Consider the following 22,977-nt stretch of genomic DNA (forward strand, 5'->3'; position numbering starts at 1 on the left):
CTTCTGCACTGTAATTTTGGCTGGTGTAATTTGGTAGAAAGACAATACTTCCTACATGAAACTGCTTGCAGCGAGGTCTGTGGTGTATCTGAGTGACTGGGTCATGATTTTTGGAAAGAGTTTTTCCAATTTTTTTTTTTTTTTTGTGCTGAGTTTTTTTACAAGCTGAGAGCCATCTAGCTCCACTCTGTTTTAGAAAACGCAGACATCTGTACAGCCAATATCTCCACAACCTCACATCAAAGCAATCTAGATGGATAAACAGCATAACAGGTAAGAGGGAAAATATGTATTTTTGATTTTGGGGTGAACTGTGCCTTTAATATTATTGACTAACACTATTTTGACACCAAGTCTTGTTCATTTTAATTTGATAGTTTTAATCAGACTATTACATCAAGTTCTTACAAACCAAATAAATCTTTCAAATACTTTGGTTTTAACATATATATATGTATTTATTAACAGTGCATTTCCTCTTCGTCAGTTAGTTAATTGGTTAATTGGTTAATGTGCATCTTTTTTTTTTTTTAACAGTATTTTAACTGCCCCTCATTCTCTCCTGTTCACAAACATTTCAACACGTGGTTCTCCAGACAGGTTTTATTCTGAAAGTACTCATCGGAAGTGGTGTTTTCCCCCTGCTGGTTTGACTGTCGCGGCTGGGTGATGATTTGCTTACTTGGAGCAGGACTGAGTTTGGAGCGGGTACTGTGAAATGTGTAACCATGATGTTGCCTGGATAATCAGCGGAGGACGTTAGGAGACAGAGGTAAGGACAACTGGGACAGACAGAGGACACTTTTATAATTGTCTCTGCTCATCATCATTTTTAATCTGCTGATTCCTGCTCCGGTGAACTACTTTTCAGCTTCAGACTCATTTGAACAATTTATATTTTAAATAACGCCAGTACAGTGGCGGGTTGTTATCATTTTAATGACAGCACACATGCGGAAGTTTTCCCGCAGCTGGATTTAGGATGTTACAAACTTGATTAAGCTCAGACTGGGTCGCAGACTGTCCACTTCACCGAGACATCAGTGGACTATTTAGGATCAAATGAGGTCTTTTATTCTCAGACGACAGACGCGGTGCAGACAGTGCAGAAATAAGCGCATGTGGAGGGTTAATTTGTCGCAATGTGTTTGGATAATAAAGGTGGATTTGTGCGTGTGCACCTGATGCGCTCTGATGTTGCGGTTAGTTGAGGATGCAGCCTGTCAGCATCACTCGAGGTGCTGCTGAGTGCTCCGACAATACTCATCATCACACACCACTCACACTTCTGTCATTTGGGTGTTTAAATAGAGTGAAGAAACGTGTCTGCGTGCTTCATTTTCACGCTTTCATCAGTCTCAGACTTTTATAACTTATTTAGGGATTTTTATCAGAGCGACTTAATTGTCTTTAACACATCTAATCACGCACGTGTGCAGCCTAAATGAACTAATCAGCCCTCCGAGGCGATTGTTAATAGCGGGCCTACCTGTTGAGGGCATGCATGTGTGTCTGAGTGTGTGTGTGAGCAGCTTGATAAATTGAACCGTCACCTCTCAGTATGCAGACGTTATTACAGCGACGTGACCGCTCTCAACGAGACCTCAGACTAATCACCTGCAATGGAAACTGTTGCTTTGCTGCTTATCGACCTGTTGTCTGTCTTTGGTTCTTAATGAAAATAAATAAACATGTTTTGGTGCATGAAATAAAAACGCCTGAAGAGATCAACAGGGGGGTTAGATCTCACAGAATATTTTATGTTTTTTGATTTATTTTTATTCTTTAAAATATTCCCTCTGACTGACCATGGAGTGGACACTGGAGGATAATTTAGAGCTGCAAGGATTAGCTGATTAATTGATTAGTTGTCAGCTATTAAATTAAACGCCAGCTATTATGACAACCTATCAATCCGCAGTCTTTTTTTGGAGGAAAAAATGTCCAAATTCTCTGATTTTAGCTTGTCACATGTGAAGATTTTCTGTTTTCTTTACTTTAATGCCCACCAGATACTGAATTTTTGGGACCAATGCAGATTGCTATTTTATTTTCCTAATATTTTTTCAATTCTGGTCACGATATATCGGGAAATATTCTTTATACAGAATATAATATGGAGTATATAATGTAGAGCAGACAGTAACACATTTTTGCAATGATCCCTCAAAAGAGGTTAACACTTGAGCCAATCATGGAGACAGGATATTTTACGATTTAACAATGAATTTTTCAAATGATCTCAGGTCAGTTCATCACTGACTCATTTTCTGGTTTCTTTAGTCCTCTTGGACAGTAATCTGAATATCTGTGTGTTGAGGACAAAATAAGACATCAGCTTGGCCTTGATCGACATTTTTCACCATTATGTGTCATGTTATTCACCAAACAACGAATCAGTTAATCAAGAAAATGAACACATTAATCAACAATAAAAATAATCATTAATTGCTGCCTTAGTATAATTAACTGCCTTTACATCATGTTGTGAGCTGAACAGGAACCACAGGAGGCAAAGGTACACACATGCTATACTCAAGTACTATGTAAAAGTAGAAGTACTGATACAACTTTTTTTCTCAAGTAAAAGTGAAAAAGTACACGCTCTGAAATGTACAGAAAGTATAAATGTAAAAACTTGCCCTGTTTCCACTGGGTGTTTCTCTGGCAGTCGATACTCCCTCCTCTCTTGTCTGTTCTGTCTTGTTACATCTGTTGTGCGTGACATGCACTGATGGATAAACCAAGGAATCATCTTTCCTGTGTGATGGGCCACGTTCAAACTGTGCCAGCCTTTGTGCTCAGTTCTGATTTGTTGCTCAGATCTGATTTTTTGTTCACATTATTTTTTTTAAATGTGGCCAAAATCAAATTTCATTGTGAACTGGTCATGGTCCTGAAGTGACCTGCATGTGCAAAATAACAGTAACAAAGTTTCACACACAGCATGCTGTTGTATGAAAATAAAAATGGAGGTCAATAAAGTCTGTTTATTGTTTCATTTTGAGGTTAATGAGCAGCAGAAGTCAGCAAATTTGTGAGCAGATGACGAATGGCTTCACAGAAACAGGTTTTCAGCCATCAAAGTAAAAAAGTACAACTACCTGAAAACTTAAATGAACCACAATAACAAAGTATTTGTACTCTCCTCCACCCAAACCAGAGACTACAACCAGCTGAAGGCAGGTGCAGCAGGCGGGACAGCCACACCTCATGCGTGGGCTCAGCAGACATCGAAGTGGATACGGGTCTGACAAACATGGGTGTGCTCCAGCTTCACAACCCCACTCACCCCAGTACGCTGCTGCAGCGAGCCAATCAGATGCGTCTGACCGGCACCTTGTGTGATGTCATCATCACAGTGGATGGCCAGGAGTTCCCGGCGCACCGCACCGTCCTGGCCTGCACCAGCAAAATGTTTGAGATCTTGTTCCACCGCAGCAGCCTGCGCTACGCCCTGGATTTCCTGTCCCCCAAGACCTTCCAGCAGATCCTGGAATACGCCTACACTGCCTCACTCCAGGCCACCGCCGAGGACCTGGATGACCTGCTGTATGCTGCAGAGATCCTGGAGATTGAGTACCTGGAGGAGCAGTGCCTGAAGGTGCTGGAGACCATCCAGGCGGAGGAGAGCGAGGACGTGGCAGTGAGGAACCACAGCTCCGGAGAACACACCGACCACAGCCGCGCCCGCCATTGGAGGCACATGTTGATGTCCAAGAAGCATTCCATACAGGATGGACCCACCCGCACCACGCCCACTGCCCTGCACCACCTGGCGCTCTACCAAATGACGGAGAGGAACTCTCCTGGTCCAGAGCCCAAGGCGGCACCTGAATCCAGCCCAAAGCTGGACGCGGAGGTGGACATGGAGAGTTCCCAGCAGCCTCAGCAGCACCACAGCGCAGAGTTATCCCAGACCTCTGCCCTGGATCCTGCCAGAAACATCAAATCAGAGAACATGCAGGTGGATGACACCAACGGCTGCGAGGGCAGGTCCTCCAGCACCGGGGAGGGGAGCTGCATGTCAGACCAGCCCAGAGACGAGGGCCCGGGGACACCGCTGAGAGGCAGCGTCATCACCAGTGCCCGAGAGCTGCACACAAGCCCCGAAGACGGAGCAGGACAAGTGGTGGGGAACTCTCTCGACTGTTTCCCCGGGATCGCTGAGAAACATCTGGCTTCCATATACTCTGTGTCCTCCAACCACACAGGGGAGGGGATGCTGCCAGTGTCCGTCTCAGTGGCCCCGTCCCTGGGCGTGCCACTGGACCCGAGGGCCTATGGCGGGCTGCTGCACCAGGGCTTGCTGCACAGAGAGCTCCTCAGCCGGCTGGGCCAGTTTGCAGCAGGGATGAGGCACGAGGGCCAGGCTCAGGGCCAGCAGTGCTGCGGAGAGTGTGGGCTCCAGCTGCACAGCAGACAGGCCATGGAGCAGCACAGGTAACATGGACACACAACCGCCAACAAAAACACATTTATTTTTACACTTTTCAGTACCACTTCAAAATAAGACTGTCCTGATTTATTAATGGTTCATAATCAGGTTATTAATTAGGTTGTAAATGCTTCATAAGTCATTAATTAACAAGTTTTCTAATGCAGGGGTTCCCAAACTTTATCATGTCAACAGAGACACATTAGACTACTGACCCCAAAACTGAGAATATTTTGTTTTAATTTTTAGTTTTTAAGATGACAAAATCTTGATAGTCACAGTCAATGATCAAACTAGAATCACAATAAATTACAATCAATCAAAACAGCCATGTAGGAACCCCCTATAATCCACTCAAGGACCCTGGTTGGTCCCCAGAGCCCAGTCTGAAAGCCACTGTTGTGGGCTCACTATTTGGCAAGATCTGGTTACTGCTTGCCACTAACATTTATAACATTTATAACTGGCAAAAGGAAGCCATATCGTAAAGTATGAATGACTCCAGGGTTCACAATGTTCATAATGTAGTGTTTACAAGGTTGGGAAAGTGCTCAGATTTTGGATAAAGTAATTGAAACTGCTTGAAATTTTAATTGCATCACTTTTATAATGAATTGCTACTTGACTTGAATAATCAATAATTTAGATAAAGAAATAATATACGATGGATATTGGCTCAAGCAGTGTTGATTACAGACAGGTGACACATTTTGAAACTATGCTGAGTTTTCCTTTAATTTGTCATCCTTCTGTAGAATGCTAATATAAAACTTAATATTGGTTGTTTATAGCACAGTAACATCATTTAATGTGAATGTGTGAATGACTTAAATATTAATTTTGAGTATATGTATATAAATATATAAATGCTGAAAAGGCTTGAAAATGCATCTTAAATTTTTGGAAAAAAGCTTGAATTTGACTTCAGAAAAGGTGTAGAAACCCTGTGACTTAGAAGGCAAAAGGGAGCCTTATTATAATGTTTAAAATGGTGCATGTTAAAAATATAAAGACAAAACAAGCTTTGTGTATGAATCTGGTAATTTGATGCATCTTTTTGACTATTAAAACATGGACAGTGGTTACATGTTATTCACTCATGAAGCTGACAGGTATAAATGCTGCTGACGGAGAAGACAGCGTAAACCAAGCAAGCAATGAGATCTGAGCTGAACAGCACAGATAAATGAGGGCTCACTATTTGGCAAGCAACCGGTCACGGTTACCCTTTTTGTCTAATGTGTTGTCACAGCTTATTAATGATTTATAAAGTGTTTACCCACTTTTCTGCAGTATTACAGTCTATTTTTAATATACGTTCTTAAGTAATGGGAAACTAAATGTAAATGTGGTTCCAGCTGAGGTCCAAAATCCAATAATTTAAAGCCAAAAGAAAGATGGCCTTTTGCTGGGAAAAACAACACTTGTGCTTCAGTTTTACTGACGAACATATGTCTGTTAATTTGATATGCCAAATTAAACTTCTTGACTAGGTGAAGAGAACGTAAGCTAAGTAAACAAAATCTGAGGCGTAACAGTACAGATAAATGTGGGTTCACTATTTGGCAAAGAACAGATCACTGTCGCCCTATTTATCCAATGTTGTAACAGCTTATTAATGATTTATAATGTGTTTACAATCTAATTGTAAACCATTTATAAATTATTTATAATGGTAGACTTATCTTGAAGAGGTTCACACTTTTCCACAGCATTACAGCGTATTTTAAATATATTTCAATATCTTAAGTACTGGAAACAGGAGATAAATGAAAACGTGAATCCAGTTAGGTTCAAAATTGAACAATCACTTGTTAAAGTCAAAAGAAAAAGCACACACTGTGCAACATTTTAACTGACAAACAAGTGTTACGTCTGTTAATTTGATATGCTAGATGAAACCTCTTGACTAGGAGAAGCTAACTGAGATCTGACGCTTTATCGTACGGATAAATGTGGGCTCATTATTTGGCAAGCAGTAGGTCACTGTTGCCCTATTTATGTAATGTGTTGTAACATCTTATTAATGATTTATCAAGTGTTTACAACCTAATTATAGACATTTATAAAACATTTAAGAAGGGTAGACTTATTTTAAAGTGTTACTTTTCTGTAACTTTACTTTAGCATATTAAGGCTTAACAGTATAGATAAATATGGGCTCACTATTTGGCAAGCAACAGGTTGTAGCATCTTATTATTCTAAACGATTTCTAAGTAATTTATAAAGGGTAGACTTATTGTTAAGTGATACCCACTTTCCAACACCATTACAGTGTATTTTAAATCTATTTTAGTATCTTAAGTAATTGGAAAATGAAACTAAATTAAAATGTGAATCCAGCTGGGATCCAAAGCCTAATAATCACTTTTTAAAGACAAAAGAAAGAGCTGTAAAAACCAGCCCTGCTTCGCTCATTGTGCAGATTTTTTTACTGACAAACATGTGTTATGTCTAATAAAAGATGTGAAGGGTGTGTGTGTGTGTGTGTGTGTGTGTGTGTGTGTCCTCGTGTGGTGTGATGACTGTATGCCAAGGAGTTGATTATGCTATTAAGAGAGGCATTGGACACATGTCTCCTGAAGTGAACTCTTGGTCTTCAGAATCCATCATGTTAAAATACTCTGAGAGTAAAAAGCTGGAAGGAGCAACAGAAATATGATAATTTATTCTCAGGGACACCTGCACTCATGTCTTTAACAGTGAGACGTCTCGGGGAAGTTTTGAATCGGGTCTTTGTGAGGGATTTTGATATAAAGAGGCCTTGGTGTCGCATAACGCTTGTTATTTACAAAGGCTGATTTTCTAAATTCTGTTTGATTATTTGTGCAGAAGCGTGCCTCACACAACAGGCTGTCTCCCAGGCTATTTGATATGCATTCCTTTGCATCAGCAGAGAGGAGCCTCTCAGCAGGGACCGGGCTGGACGCTTCAGCTTGATGATGGATAACTTCTGCTTCACGACTCGCTCTGTTGTTTTTTTTGTTTATTTCTCCTTTATTTACGAGCCTGTCACTTTAGATTTTGTCACCGTACACAAAAAGTTACCGACTAGCTCAATGACAACTCTCATTAGCTTGATTGCAGATGTTTATAATTGTGCGTGCTTGGCAGCGTTTGACTCATCACTAATCATTAGAAACAAGATGATCTCCGAGCCAGAAGTCCCGATTTGCAGCTAACTCGTGATTAGGATCACAGTGCCTCTCCATCCGCGCCTCTGGCTGACATTTCAGCCTCGTGCCACTCCAGAGTTGTGTGGAAAGTGCCCGGTGAAACAGAGCATCCTGTGGGATATTTAGTGATGCGCGTTTCTTACTCATGGAGACAGGCGCATGTCCGCAGGTTGAAGGAGTTGCTGTGGTGGCACTGCTTGAGGATGTAATGAAGTTGTTGTAGGTCTGTAACCAGGTCACTGAGCATAACACCTGATCTGCAGATTGACATTTTGTAGTGTTTTTAAACAGGGACATCCTGGCACTATTTAAGCATGAAAAACTGGAAATTTAACAGATTTTTGACATTTTGTGGTGTTTTCAAACATCTCCTGACAGTTACTGCATACCTTTAACATCTCCTGGGACAGTTTAGTTTGAAAAACTGCAGAATTTTAGCAGATTTTTGATTTTGTGGGGTTCCTAAAGAAGTGTGTCCTTTAGTAGGAAAAACTACAAAAAAAAATATTGATTTGGGTTTGAATTTTTTGCTTAAGTAGTAAAGAAAAAAAATGAGAAATTTGCACTCCAAATTTAGAAACATGCAGTATTTCCTACACTATTTACAGTGTGGTTGACATTACAAAATTATAACAACAGTATTTTGAGTAATTTAAAGATCATTGAAACCTCTACTAATAAAACTAACTGCAGTGATCAGTAGTTTTCAGTATTCTTAAATTAATTAACTTAAAATCTATTAATGTCATGGTATTCTTTCTAGAAATTGAAATGATGGCATTAATTTTTCCTGTTATTTTTGCCTTTTTGAATATTTTTGGGTGTGAGTGTCTTTATTTTGGTAGAGGAGACAGAAAATGAGCGTGACAATCAAATGCAACAAATGTACCCAGCTGGACTCAAACTTTGTGATGTCATGGTCAGTGTCTTAAACTCCTGGGGAAGTTTTGATTGATTGTAGCTTCTAGTGATCCTAGTTTGATTACTGTTTATGAAGACTGTATTATCTTAAAACCTAAAGGTAAAAAGAAGAAGACTATGAGAGAGGTTTCCTTAAGACAGAATCCTCTGAGATTGGGGGTCTTCTGTCTAATGTGCTGCTGTTGTGGGGGTCCGTGATATGACAGAGTTTGGGAGCCTCGGCCCTAAGCCACCATAACAAGACACATTTTTGCCTTGTATTAAACAGTTTGTGTGGAGAGAAAAAGGAAACACACACATCCCGGCTTCATGGTTGACTAAAGTCTCACATGAACTCTCAAGGAAATTATCTTTAAAAGTCGGTCAAATCTTAAAGCATACAGTAAAAAAAAAAGGGGGAAACGTCAGTGTTTCTAAGCTCAAATGTTTCTTTTTCCTGAGTATGTTCATGCTGACTTCACATGTGTTAAATTTCCTCTCAGGATTTCTCGTGACCACAGCGTGTGTTTAATCATGGACTCTTCTGAGGCCATTTTCTCTGTGTGAGCGGGGTGATATAAGGATAACAGTACAGATGCCTTGCATGCTTGGATGTGTGTGATATGATATGATAGGTTTTGCTGCCGGCAGAGCTTCAGCGAATCATCTTCTTTTCTCCTTTTCATTGCAGTTACAGGAGAAGTGTGTGTGTGTGTGTGCATGTGCACATTATGTTGGGGTTGTGAGTTTGCGTGCATGCACTTAGTGTGTGTTTGTGTGTGTGCATGCCCAGTGTCTTGCAGTGCTGGCGGGTGGAGGCACGCGTATGTCTGCACTCTGAAATTAGCCAGATATCCTATTGTCTGTGTTCTTTTAGCATTCATGCGTTGTGATTCACAACTCCAAGGGCCTCTTACACTAATGATGTTGCATTCAGCGAGGGATTCTTGCCGGAATTAAAACATGCTCCTCTTGTTACGGGGACAATGATGCTTCTGGGTTTGGGAGACCTTACAGAAAGGAAAAAAAAAACAAGATACTTTTATTATCACAAGTGCGTTTTTTCGCTCTGTTCTCTGTGTGTCTCCGTTAACATGCTCACATTTAGTGTTTGTCTTTCCACAGGAGGCTGCATAACGAGGAGAAGGGCCACGGCTGTGAATACTGTGGCAAACACTTCCAGGACAGCATGCGGCTACGGATGCACATGCTCTCTCACACAGGTACTTAGTAACTCTCACACTCTCATCTCAGAGTATTCACTGCTTATTATGAAGCCTCTTGATAGTGCGGCCTTTCAAATGCACCTGTTCATACTACAACCCCCCCACCCCCACCCTCCACCCTCCTCCTACCAGTTAGTGCTGCTCCGAATACTTGGATCATGCTTTCTTTTCCATGCTTAGGTCTGTGTACCTCTCCCTCCCTCTCCTCTCCTCTCTAGTCTCTCTCCGTTTGAATCGTTTCTGTGTTTTTTCGGAGACTCTGGCAGCTCGCCAGCTCTGCCCCTTCTGAGTGATGACATCATCAGCTGCCGGCAGGCCTGGGTGTTCTGCCAGTGTTCCGAAGCGTGTGTGATGGCTCGCTCGCAGATGTGTGTCCAGGAACACACTGTACCCAAATGCAGACTTAATCAGACCTGACTGCTCTCCCAGCTACTTTATCCAAAATAGAGAAAGAGGAGCAGAGGGGGGAGTGGGAAGGGGGAGGAGAGGGGGGGGACTAAAAATGAAACTAAAACAGAAACCTCAGTCGGAATATGTGTATAGACAAGGCGAGGTCCCTGTCCCCTCCGCCTCGCCTTTCTCTGAGGATTGTTTGGGGATGACATACTGCTGACAGATGAGAGAGAATCTGCTTCTCTAAACTTCACCTGAGTCGTCCCTTTTTTTTTCCCTCCTCTATACCCTCCACGTAACCCTAAACACACGCATTGTCTCGCTTTACGCTCAGACCTCGACTTTGATTTTCAATTCGCAACAACATCCACGACAGCGGCACCTTTAACCTAATTTGAATTTTTGCATAAACTCTCCCCATCCCGATGTGTCAACCCATAATACTACAAAAAAAAAAGAAACGAGATGTGGATCTCATTTCTTTGTCACTGTGTATTTCGGTATAGCAGCCTTAGATCCCGCTGGTTGCTAAGGAGCGAGTGCTCCACTGCTCTAATGGGCTGATTTGGTATTCAGCTCGATGCTGGCTCTTATTTTGGTATGCCAGACAAAGTGTTTTGATGGAGGACGATTGCAGCCGCGTCTGGAGACAGTTTGATGGTTTATGGATGAGAGCACACTCCGTGCCTTTGACTGCACAAGACAATGCACTATGTTCTCTTCTTCCCTTATCACACAATCTCACACAACACAACACACCACACTGGACAGCGTCACACAACATCAGGATCTACAACATTTGTGCTCTAGTGTTACTACAATATAAGACGACCGACTCTCTCTACCAAGTTTTATTTTTGCTCTGTGTAACAAAAACGCGCACGCTTTCCAAAACAGAAACAGTTTGTTTTCAAAAATTGTTGTTTTTAGAAATGAGCAGATTGAGGCTTTTTTTTTTTTGTTATTTGTGTGCGGCAATGGGAACAGTGGCACAGTGTCTGAGCACAGAGGCATCGTAAGAGTTGAAAGAGGACCACATTTAGGCTGTAGCGCTCAGAGTTCCCAAAGCTTGTGGGTGTTTTAATGAGTCATTTTAACTTCATTTAAAGCCAGCTGAGCAGAAAATAGATCAGTGAATGAGCCCTGGGCCAGTATGGATCTGCAACCGATTTACATCTCTGTGAGAGCCAACCCACATCCAAACAGCTGTGTGTATGTGTGTGTGCGTGTGTGTGAGAGAGAGAGAGAATGTGTGCGTGTGTGTCCTATGTGTCTGTCTGTGCAGGTGTGAGGTGAGTGCAGAACAAGGATTGAACATTTCTGCAAGCAGTATGCATACTTGTCTCTTTCATGTCTTCATCACAATAGACAAGGGCATTCCAAAGGTGAACTGGGAACTGTAGTTACAGTGTATGCGGTGGGATTTGGGGTGTTGACTCTGAACTGTTTTTTTGATAAAGGGATGTGCCGTAGGCGGGAAGCGTCTGCTGTAGAGAGAACACCCAGTCCTTCTGTGGCCTCTCAGGCAGACAGTCTGCTCACTGTTCAGAGACTGATAACAGGGCACGGTAAATAAAACTCTTCAGCTCGGCTCTTTTTTGTCAAGAAGAAGGGCCGTTGCACCCTGTCTGGTGCCTTTGTTTGTCCTGAGTTGTGTTTTTATGGCGCTTTCCTCCGCTCCATTGTACTCCGTGCATTTGCTTCCTTGTGTTAACACCTGAAAAGCGCAAGTGTGTGACGAGCAAAGCTCTCGGGTGACTTTTGAAATGGGGCGCCTTTGTTCCTCTCTTGTTGCTTCTGTGCCACAGTTCTCTTTAAATGCTAGATTAACTGACTTACTCTACAATTACAAACACACATGTTTACTGTCTGATCAACGCACCTTCTTATGAATTTGATTTTATCTACAGCTCCTGCAGAGGCGCTGGTGTGTGATCAGTGTGGAGCAACATTCTCCTCAGAGGATGCTCTGGAAGCCCACAGGCAAACACACACAGGTACTTTGCAAACGTGTGCATGCACTAACACTCCCTCAACACACACACTCATTTTGTTTAAAGGGATACTTCAGATTATTTAATGCGGGGTTGTATGTTATACTTATCCATACAGTTTAACCCAGCCAGTATTACAGGGAGGTTTAGACACATGATCAAGCCTGTAGTTACAGCTTACACGACAGCTGAATGCATGCTACCCAGGTTTAAGGGATAATTCCGATTATTTCATGCGGAGTCTTATGAAGTACTTGTAGTTAGTCGGTGTATTACCTTCAGTAGATCACAGTCGATGCGCCCCCAGTTTGGAGATGTAGAGAGGGGCACCAGCACAGATGTTAATGTACTGCTGTGGACAGGGTCAGCAACAAAAAGGTATTTTAGCCACTTAAAAAAGGTTAACCGAAAAAAAAAATCTATATCAGTCCAATTGTAGGACATATTAAGAATATTTTCACTGCACAGCCTTTTCTGAAAAGAAATCACCTTTAAAGAAGCCAAAAATTGCTCTCTCCACACCAACCAAACTCCATTGGCAAAATCAGTAATGTAACCTTGCAGGAGACAAGATTTTCCAGTCTATTGCTGCCTCGATCTGTCAGTTTGTGTTTTTGGGTGATTTCTGTGAATGCAAAGTATCATTTTGAAACACAGACGTCACACAATAACACAAACAAACTCACTGATCGAGGCAGCAGTAGACCAGCAAGTCCTGTGTTTTGCAAGGCAAAATTACTGATTTGACCTTTAGAGTTGGCTGGTTTAGAGAGAGCAATATGTTGTCTTGATGACAGCGATTTCCCATCAAAAAGTGAAAATATTCTAGATATAGCATACATTTCAACTCATATTGGTTTTTTAGGTAGGTCTTCTTTTAGGTGTCTAAAATGCATTTTGTTACTGATCCTGTCCACAATAGTTCATTACTTAGCTTCTGTGTTGGTACTCCTCTCTGCTTCTCTCTAACTGGGTTTGTACCGACCACCATCTAAAGCTGCAACGATTAATGGTTTAATCAATTAGTTGTCAACTATTAAATTAATTGACAACTATTTAGATAACTGATTAATCCATTTGAATATTTTTTAAGAAAAAAAGGTTTAAAATCTCTGATTCTAGTTTCTTAAATGTGAATATTTTCTGGTTTCTTCAGTTCTATGACAGTAAATTAAATAACTTTGTGTTATGGACAAAAAAAAAAGACATCATCTTGAGCTTTGGGAAACACTGATCAACCTTTTTTGACAATAATCAAGAGATTAATTGACAAAAATAATCACTAGTTGCAGCCTTACCACCATCCACTTTAACTAATATACTGATTATCGGCAAGTACCTCATATGACCCCAGATGAAACAATCCGAACTCTCCCTTTAACCTGGCCAGCCTGCATTGAGCTGTTGAGTAAGCCGTGACTACAGGACTTGTGATCATGGGTCTAAACTTGCCTGTCATGCTGGCTGGGTTAAACTGTTCCTGTCATGATGCTCCATAATTTATCAACAGGGAGGTGGGAGGCCCTCTCACATATCACCCACTAATATCTCCTGGCATCCAGACCCACTGGATGCCACTTTGCCACAGCCGTAGCTACACAGTGCCAGCATTACAGTTTCACAGACATACTATCCTCACCTCCTGCTTGCCGGAGAGTGCCTGTGGAATTATTTACACTTACACTCCACAACAACACGAACACCTTTTGTTTTTCAATAATCCCTCATTAACAAAATGTATTGCAACTTATCTTGCCCAGTGAATGTCTGGTATTAACAGGTGGCATCAGGACGAATCCAAATATTTTTTCTTAAAAGTTGTTTTTTTGGCCGAGCGGCTGCACAAACCTGGATGGTGACTTGTGATTTGCAATCTTGGCTCTTATAGTCTGGAACAACCTGCCTGAGGAACTGAAGTCGTTTTCATCTTTTAAATCAATTTTTAATGCCCACATTTCCACACTTCTGTGTTATTAGAAGCAAACTTATATTTCAAAACATAAGTTACAATGTATTTTATAGCAAGAGGAGAAGTGAAAAAACAAGGAGATAGCAGACAGAGAAAACGATATATAAAGGAAGCAAAATGTTTGTAAGCTATAAAATCAAGGCAAAGATTTGTAACAGAAGATTTGTAAGTTGACTGTATTGATGATTAAAAAGTATTTAATTTATACTTTATCAACTTAAGCTCCATTATCCCTGGGGAGATATTGGTCATGTAGTCAGGCGAAATATAAAACTCACAGACTTTAATCTAAAATACATTAAACTATGTATCAGTCATTATCCATAAAAATAAATCAATATAAGAACAACTTGCGGCTGACAGGTTGTATGTCTACATTTTAGCATTTTTTGGTTTATGTGTATTCTCTGTCAACATGACTCACTTTGACACCCTCTGAAGAAAACTTAAAAAAGTATCTCAGTAAATAAAACTTTTAATGACTTACGATAGCATGTATATCTTAGGGCTGGTTGGCCTTTTTTAAAGTAGAGCTGACACGAGATTAATTGTTTAGTCGATTGACAGAACATTTTGATAATCAATTAATCATTTTGGTAATTTTTTAAGCAAAGTGCCAAAAATGTAAGTTAGTTGCAGCCTATTTTAAAGCTACCGCAAGGGCTTTTTAACTTGTTGTGAAACAGTCTCTTATTACTGCTCTCTATATATATATATCTATGCTCTATATATGACCTACATAAGTTAGCAAGACCATCTGCAAGAAGATCGGATATTGATATATAATTATTCTTAATTCCTTCCGCTGGGTCGGATTCTCCTTTAAATCAGATTTCACAAGCCTCCATTTTCCCAGAAAAAGTTACAGTGAGTAATACATTATCCAGTTAAAAAGAAACTAGTGGAGATATTTATTTACATAATTTTAAATTTTGTGGTTATGGCATTGGAAACACTACTGCTTTAGTCCAAAGGCCGCCAAAATAAACAAAATAAAAGTTTCTTGTAGTAGCTTTAAAGTCAATAAACCCATGATCCAGTTTTTCGTCTGCAATAATAATAATAATAATAACAATAATAATAACAATAATAATAATAATAATAATAATAATAATAATAATGTCAGATAAACACCAACTGTCAGATAAGATAAACCTGGCTGAATGGGCTCACTTTTAAAACTCTGGTACTGGCTTGTTGGGAAACAGGCTAAATAATGCTCCAAAGTTAGCCTAAATTTTGGTGTTGGAAAGGTGCAAATTTTTGCATAAATGTGTGCTTATTCTAAAAATTGTTTATTTAAATGTTTCTGCACACTGAGATCTCTAATCAGTGTTGGAGTTGTATAAGATTGTTATGACTGAAAAACTAAGACTCATGTGAAGTCAGTGAAATCAATTTATTTATGGTTTATTTGATAGGAACAATACAGTATACATAAGCAAGCTGAAAACAGCTATCCGATGCAAGTATCGTAGCGTTTGTAACGAATGCTGATTTGCAACACCCATCCCTAGAGGGGCTTTTATGAAAAAAAAGGCATTGGGACAGTGAGATGAAAAGATGGCAAACTGAATACAACTAAAAATAAAATTAAGTGCATTCGTAAAAAAAAAAAAATAAAAAAAATAAAAAATAAAAAATAAAATCACCAAATTTTGAAAGTTTTTGATACCAAATCTCAGCATTAATTTTTGTGGTGTTCCTCAAGATCCTGGTGGTAAAAAATGTTAGAATTTGCACCAAATCTGTGTAACAAATGTCATCAACCCAAAAACTGATGAGGCAGAGTTGAGTTTGGCAGTGACCATCATACACTTCAGTCTGTAATGCTCTAAGCCAGGGATCTTCAGCGTTTACTGTCCAAAGAGCCATTTTTGGCCTAAAAAGAAAAAAAAAACTGTCTTGTGCTGCAACTGTTATTTTTTTCTTTCTCAGAGACATTCTTTTTATAGATTTGGCATTCATTGCTAGCCTAAGGAAACTTCAGACTAGCCACCACCAAAATTCAGATGGAAAGATGATGATAAATCAAAACATTACTCATTTTCTTTTTTTTTTCTTTTTCAAAATTTGAACAGGTGACTAACTACAACATAATGTTTATTGTAAATTTCTGAGTAGAAAAGTGCTTCATCTTGAATTAATTTTCAGTTTCCCAGCTCTTGAATGATGTTTACCACTCATACGCTGCATATACGGTTGACCTGCTATCCTTCCCTTAAGATCCTCTGTCCCCCATATAAAAGACAAATATGGATCTACGATCGGGAGGCGGGAGGGGACGAGGTTAACACTGTTCTTCACAACATTGATTACTACTTTATCATGATTGATAAAGCCAATGACATCCTATAAAGCCTCACTAAGTATGGTAGTGAAGTGGCACTTTACTCCTGAATATTATCTCATTAGCTCAAAGTGTGAAAGATTTAACAACACGTGTTTGACTCAAACTGTGACAAAAAAAAAAAAAGCTGTATTGTTGTCAGACGGTCCATATGCCTGCCAGTGTCTGAATCCACACCTTTTCTGCTACTGTCAGAGAAAGGTGATAACCCTCTCAGGAGCATTGGCATGTAACTGTAACTCCAGGTGGCACACACAGTATGAATACTTAATGGATGTGGACATGGAGGGGTGTTAACGATGCCCAGAAGTTTCTACCCTCATCTTCCCCTGAGTTGTAAACATCCAGAGCTCGGTTTCAGCTTGGCCGTGTATCCAGAGCAGGCTACAGGAGGGCATTACTCTCTCATTTTGTCGTGATCTCAGCTCGCTCTGCTGTGACGCATGACCCTTTTTTTACTGACACTTATGGTGAGCTCTTGCAGACATGAGCTACAGGTAATTTAATCAGCTGTGTGGAGGTTATGTGAGGAAACTATGACATTTGCTCCAACTTAACGCAAAGATTTACAACCTGGGTTTAATTCTCCTTAAAAAACACAGTACAGATCATGCAGCGTCGGCTTTAATTTGCCATGTGGCATAACCAGTGGGCCAAATGAGTTTCCTCTTAGCAGATTAACACTTGTCAGACCTCAGCAGCTGCACCACTGCTGTCCACCTCCTCCAGAGGGGAAATAATACTACTTTTGGGGGGGACCTTTTACTCTGAGGCAATCTGGCAACGCTGACTACAGTGAAAGTCTCTTTAACCATTTTGATATGTCAGAGGTGAATGGCCGTGGGTTGCTGGAGTTAGAGATCAAAGAGGCGGGGTGGGGGTTGGGGGCGGTGTGGACTGTGGGAAGGGACGGGGGTAGGGGGTATGTGAGGACTTCCTGAGGGCGAGAGGATTGCTGCTGGTGTTGGATGCCAGGACTGGAGAGGAAAACAACATCATGTGCTGCTGTTTACTCCTCACCACAGCACTGTCATAGTCTCCTCTGACCTACTTGTCAGCGCCCAAAATAAAAGAATGGATCTGTCTCCGAATTGCTCGCACAACAAAGGGGTTTGTTTCATCAGAGCAAGTCGAGGCTCTGGGGCAACGAGCTTTCAATTTTGGAAAACCCAAGACTGCGGCTTATCTCCAGCACGCACAGAAATTGACTGTATATGCTTCAAACCACGCCGGCCGACCATTTTGCCACCTTGCCTTCGAGGCAAAGGCCATAAGAGTGCTGCTTTTGTGTACTCACAGCAGCTGCACCGCCGCTGTTTCCACACATTACAGGCTGCCTCATCAAGTGAATAATATTACCTTCTGTCTGAGCCCTAATTAAACAGTCCTGTAGTCCATTCAGATACAGCTCCGGCTTTATAATGCAGCCCTCTTAATGCAGACCTTTTAGCTCGCCTAATTGCGTGTCCGTCATCATCCTGCACCCTCCTGTTAATACCCAGTTGTAATTCATACAAGCCTTAAACTGAATTGAACTGTGCTCTGTTTGGCCATTGTGACCCAGTATTTATTTGCACTGACTGTCACGATACACAAAGCCCCAGGATGCCCTGTCATTTCAAGTAGGAGTGAATTATAACAGCAGATACAGGAAAAATATTGTAAACATTCTAGGAATCGAGGCGAATGAAACGGTGTGTGACCTTAACGAACCGATCCATGGAATGGTGGTTAAACACGAGCAACGTATCTCTTGTTGCATTAATTATTAAGTCGGTTGTTCCTCACTCGGGTAGATTAGCAGTCTGCTGATGAGCGCCCGGGGTTGTTTAAGGTACTGTAGCGTTTGTGTGTGTGTGTGTGCGCGCGCATGTGTGTGCGCCAGTACAGCAGCCACATCTACAGGGAGCAGGGAGCTGTCTGCATGAACACTTACAGTAGCATGAATGCACAGGGTCATGTGAGGTCCAGCACATAATGTAGCCTGCATGACTGTGTATGTTTAACTGAGTCATATCAGGGAGCCAGCAGACAGAGAGCACACAGTGCTGCGTGTACGCTGAGCATGGCCTTAGGACACTGTTTATAGTGTCTTCACATTACAATGCATGTAATATGGCTGGTAGACATGATGTAATATTATAAATTGTGAAAGCTATGCAAAACAAATGATAGCAGGTGGACATTCATTTAGCTTTTTATCAAATTCTACTTAAATCTGATTTGGCAAGTCTCAAATTGTTTGGATGAATGAATTTAAAGTTACTTTTATAACGTTAAATTGTTCGGTCTTGCCATTAAATGTGTAGCACACCAGTTACCCAGTAGCATTAGTCATTTAACAGTAATTAAGACAGATGAGCTGTTTCAAACTATATTCCCTGATTCAGACATTGCTAAAAAAAACAATGTACCTTTTAGCCAGAAAGGTTGTAAAATGGTCTTAAACCATTTTAGCATTTATAACTGTCTTAAAAAGTCTTCAAGTTGCTGAAACCTGCAGAAACCTGCTAACAATTATTTTCCATTTCAATTCATCTGTTGATCATTTTCTTAATGAACTGATTACTTGTTTGGTTCATAAAATGTCAGAAAATGGTGAAGAATGGTGTTTCCCAAGGTGAAACTGAAAAAACAGAAAATATTTACATTTGTGAGGCTGAAATCAGAGAATTTCGATGTGTCTTCTTAAAAAATGAGTCAGAACAATTAATCAATTTTAAAAATATTTGGCACTTGGTTTAATTAAAGCTACAATTGATTGATTAGTTGTCAACTATTAGATTAATCGGCAAGTATTTTGATAATAGATTAATTGGTTTCAGTCATTTTCTATGACAAAAGCTTCTTAAATATAAATAATTTCTGGTTTGTTTACTTCTCTATGACAGTTAACTGAATATATTTGGGTTGTGGACAAAACAAGACATTTGAGGACTTCATTTTGGGCTTTTGGAAACACTGATGGACAGTTTTGACTGTTAATGGATTAATTGAGAAAATAATCAACAATAAAAATAATTGTCAGTTGCCACCCTACAAATTCATTTCATTGTCATACTTAAATACATACTTTACTACATACTTTACTACATACTAAAAAAAAAACAGAAAATATTCATATTTTATAGGCTGGAATATGAGAATTTGGACATTTTTTCTTAAATAAATGACCCAAAACAATTCATCTATTATGAAAATAGCTGGAAATTAATTTAATAGTTGACAAATAATCAATTAATTGAATAATGATTGCAGCTTTAGTTCATATTAAATGTTTTATTTCCATATATTTCAGCAAACATAAAAGCCAAATTATTCCCGAATCAATCAGTTTAATTGGTGGGCTCGGGACTCTGAAGTTAAGATTAACACAGAAGAAATTATACAGATTTGCGGTCGTCACTGAATACAATCTCTTGTTCAATTTGCAGTGGGTTTACTCCCAGATTCTCAGGGTGGGAAAACTTTTGTTTGCCGCTTGAAAAGAAACAGGCTGCGCTTATTTGTGAATGAAGGGATTAGCCCGAACACTTCACCCCAACAAGGACCATGATCCTATCTGGTTGCCTAGACACATGGTTTTGTTTCTCAGGCAGCGTGAGAGCGTGGCTGGCTCCCACCTCGGGTTGGACTGAATAAGTGGCAGATGTATGAAGGCAGACCATGTTAAATCACATGAGCGTACACATGCTCTTAGTAGAGATATGCTGAAATAGCAGAACAACCTCAAAACCATCCTGAATTAGCAGCCTAATTGTGCATTAGACAAGCGGATCAGACATATAATTCATACAGTACATGTTAAGAATTTCTGCCTCTTAGGAAGAATTGCTTGAAAGTAAATCATTATTCCCACTGTTAAGGCTCCCTCCCACTAAACACAATGCTCAGTCAACTCTCCGGCAGCCTTTGAGGAATACCATTGATTACATGGTATTTACTCCATTGAGGACCAAGGGTCAGGGGTCATTCTGTGCCTTAAAACCCAAATCCCAGGCCCATTGTCTGGTTAAGGGTGAGAAAGCAGGGGGCAATGACAGCCAACTTTAGGGCTTATTCTCTCATAAAGAAGCTCCTCTGCACTTATTACCAAAGCTTACTGGAAAACTCTACAACTGCAAATCCTTTTTGTTTGAAAAGTTAACAGAGCGCAGCAGCGAGGCGAAATGCCACCACTAACACATACAAACACTTCCCCCCTTGCCTCCGAAGGTTTTTTTTGTTTACACTTCAAGATATTATTTGTTATTTTTATTTTCAGCGGTGTCGTCGGGTGCTGCGCGCGGAATAAAAACCCGAAAAAACGACTGCTGAGCTGTTGTCACCGTGTGTCAACCTGAGATCAAGAGTGAGATGCTTGTGACAGAATATTTGTCACATTTCTTGACTCAAGTTTCAGTATTGCTGGTGACAGAAGGATCAGGATATACATCTGTACGACTGTGCGAGTGTGTCAGGGAGTAACGCTTTAGCTCCACAAAAGAAAAACTGGGATGTTGAAACTTTCAGAGCAGACAGAACAAAGTACGCAGGCTGCATTGAGACAAGCATTTACAAGATATGATAGTTAATAAAGCCAGAGTGCAGAGAGGATTGATTAAAGTAGCTTTGAAGTATCTACAAGGTGGATAATATGTTATTCAGCTGGTTGAAGGCTGCAGCTAAACTAAGCTGGACACATTGGAACAGAAAGCACTCCCCCTGCTGGCTGCAGCACAGATTACCAGACAAACTGGTTAAAGTGGATCAAGGCTTCACAGCTCAGGTCACTGCATTTTGTGCTTCAGATAGATCATTACCCAGACTCCACTGTGCATAGAGAACTGGCTTAGTTAGGTATGACTCAGGCAGAAAGTGAAGCTGGTCAGACGGTGAAAGGATTTCCTGTATGGTCAGCGGATGAGGGGAGTGGGGAGGGTGCAGAGGCGTTGAGAATGGAGGGTCTTTTGTCTTCAACTAAAATATTGTGATCTGTGGGTGAGAAAGGGCCTTGGTCATTAGGCGACAGCATAAAGACAGGGATTGTAGGAGTTGCGTGAGGAGCCTATGACTAATGGGCTTGGTCAATGAGGGCCTGAACCTCATTGTGTGCCCTTTGTGCAAAAGTCCACAGGCTAAAGCCCCTGAACAGGTGCAGTTCATTCCAGCGGATCGCCTCCCTGCAGGATTGTTAAGATCAGGGAATGTCTTTCATCCTGTCTCCTTTCTGTTAATGATTACGAATGATCAGCTCTATTAGTGCTGAAATTTCAAAACGGGGCTCGAAAAGAGGCATAATTTCAAAGAGGAGCTGCTGCTGTGCCAAATTGTAGTTTATCCGTGAAATGTAAAGTCTTTGCTTTGTTTGAGCAAATTGTGATACGTGGATTAGTAAACAATACCCAGTGAATGTTTCTGATTTATCCCAGAAAATGTGAATTTTCTTGATTTGTTTTCTTTCCACTTTGAACAGGCTTGTCTGTTAACTTGATAGAACCTAAAGCGAGTGTCTGACACTCTTCCCTCTTAGTATGAGTGTGCTGTATCCCTTTCCCTGCGTTAATTCCAATTTAATTGCCAGTTGCCTCAAGGCACTTCAATAACAGTAACAAATGATTTGATTTAGTGGACCTCATCAGACTGCATTTTAAATGCGACACAGCAACCCCACTTGAATTCCAATGAAGTGCTGGCACAGTCCTCTGTTTACTAATGATCCTCCGCTGGAGATGTCTGATTGAATCTGAGTCAGGAGCAATGGGACCTGCTAGCATTGTAAATGATCTGCAACCTGAGCAGACAGAGAAATAAGGACCTCATAATCTCACATTAAAGCCTCACTCTCCAGGACATGCACATTATGTCCAATGCAGCTGATTAACCAGTCCCTCAGTCTTACCACACATATGAATTTGCATCGGTCTGGATGCCAGGATGGATTTTGAGAGCTGGCGTACACCGCCTGTAGATCAAGTGTTGACTGTATGACAGCCAATGGATCTTCTTCACATAGCCATTTTGACTTGAGCTACCCTGCCAGCGTCTCCCTATCTGTATTCCTCTCCACACTCTGTGCAACAGGAAAGCAGCCCCAAAGAGATGCCAGGTCACACACAGGATTAAACTGGATTGTGTTTTTTCCTGCAGTCCTGCCTTTAATGGCTTGATATCACTACTTAACATTCTGCACAGAGCGCATAGTGTAGGCATCATTTAGGGTGGAGCTACTATCAGCCGCTCTTTGAGCACAGAGACAGAGGACTTCACAGGCTGGAGCTGACTCCTGATGGGGAATGAAGAGAATAATTACACATCTAACACACCAGGAAGGAGCCATTGATTGTGTGATTGGCATGCTGTGCATTGTGTGGGAAATTCTTAAAGAAAACAATGACTTTCATGGTTTAAAATAGAACGCATAAAGACTCACAGTTGAAAGTGCCTCTGGGCTTTTAGGGGAGTTAGTTTAGGTAGAGGCACTTGCTCTTTGAAAGAAGCTTTTCCCTCAGAGGACTCACACAAAGTTGAAGTGACCCAGTTTCCCCACT

The 22,977-nt window shown here is 40.8% G+C and overlaps 1 protein-coding gene across 2 annotated transcripts in view; it reads left to right on the forward strand.

Moving 5' to 3' along the window:
- Nucleotides 1-643: 643 nt before the first annotated feature.
- The window catches only part of zbtb16b (zinc finger and BTB domain containing 16b), a 28,818-nt gene continuing 6,484 nt past the window's right edge, over nt 644-22,977 (forward strand). The window contains exons 1-4 of one of the 2 annotated variants that reach the window (XM_084717912.1): nt 644-772; nt 3,164-4,443; nt 9,641-9,738; nt 12,045-12,131. In XM_084717912.1, the coding sequence (XP_084574038.1) occupies nt 3,260-4,443; nt 9,641-9,738; nt 12,045-12,131 (1,369 nt within the window). In that variant the 5' untranslated portion in view covers nt 644-772; nt 3,164-3,259. The remainder of the gene's footprint in view (nt 773-3,163; nt 4,444-9,640; nt 9,739-12,044; nt 12,132-22,977) is intronic. The other variant, XM_084717913.1, reaches the window with a different exon arrangement.

This window comes from Lutjanus erythropterus, chromosome 4, assembly GCF_056507025.1.
Source record: "Lutjanus erythropterus isolate fLutEry1 chromosome 4, fLutEry1.hap2, whole genome shotgun sequence".
Lineage (NCBI taxonomy): Eukaryota > Metazoa > Chordata > Actinopteri > Lutjaniformes > Lutjanidae > Lutjanus > Lutjanus erythropterus.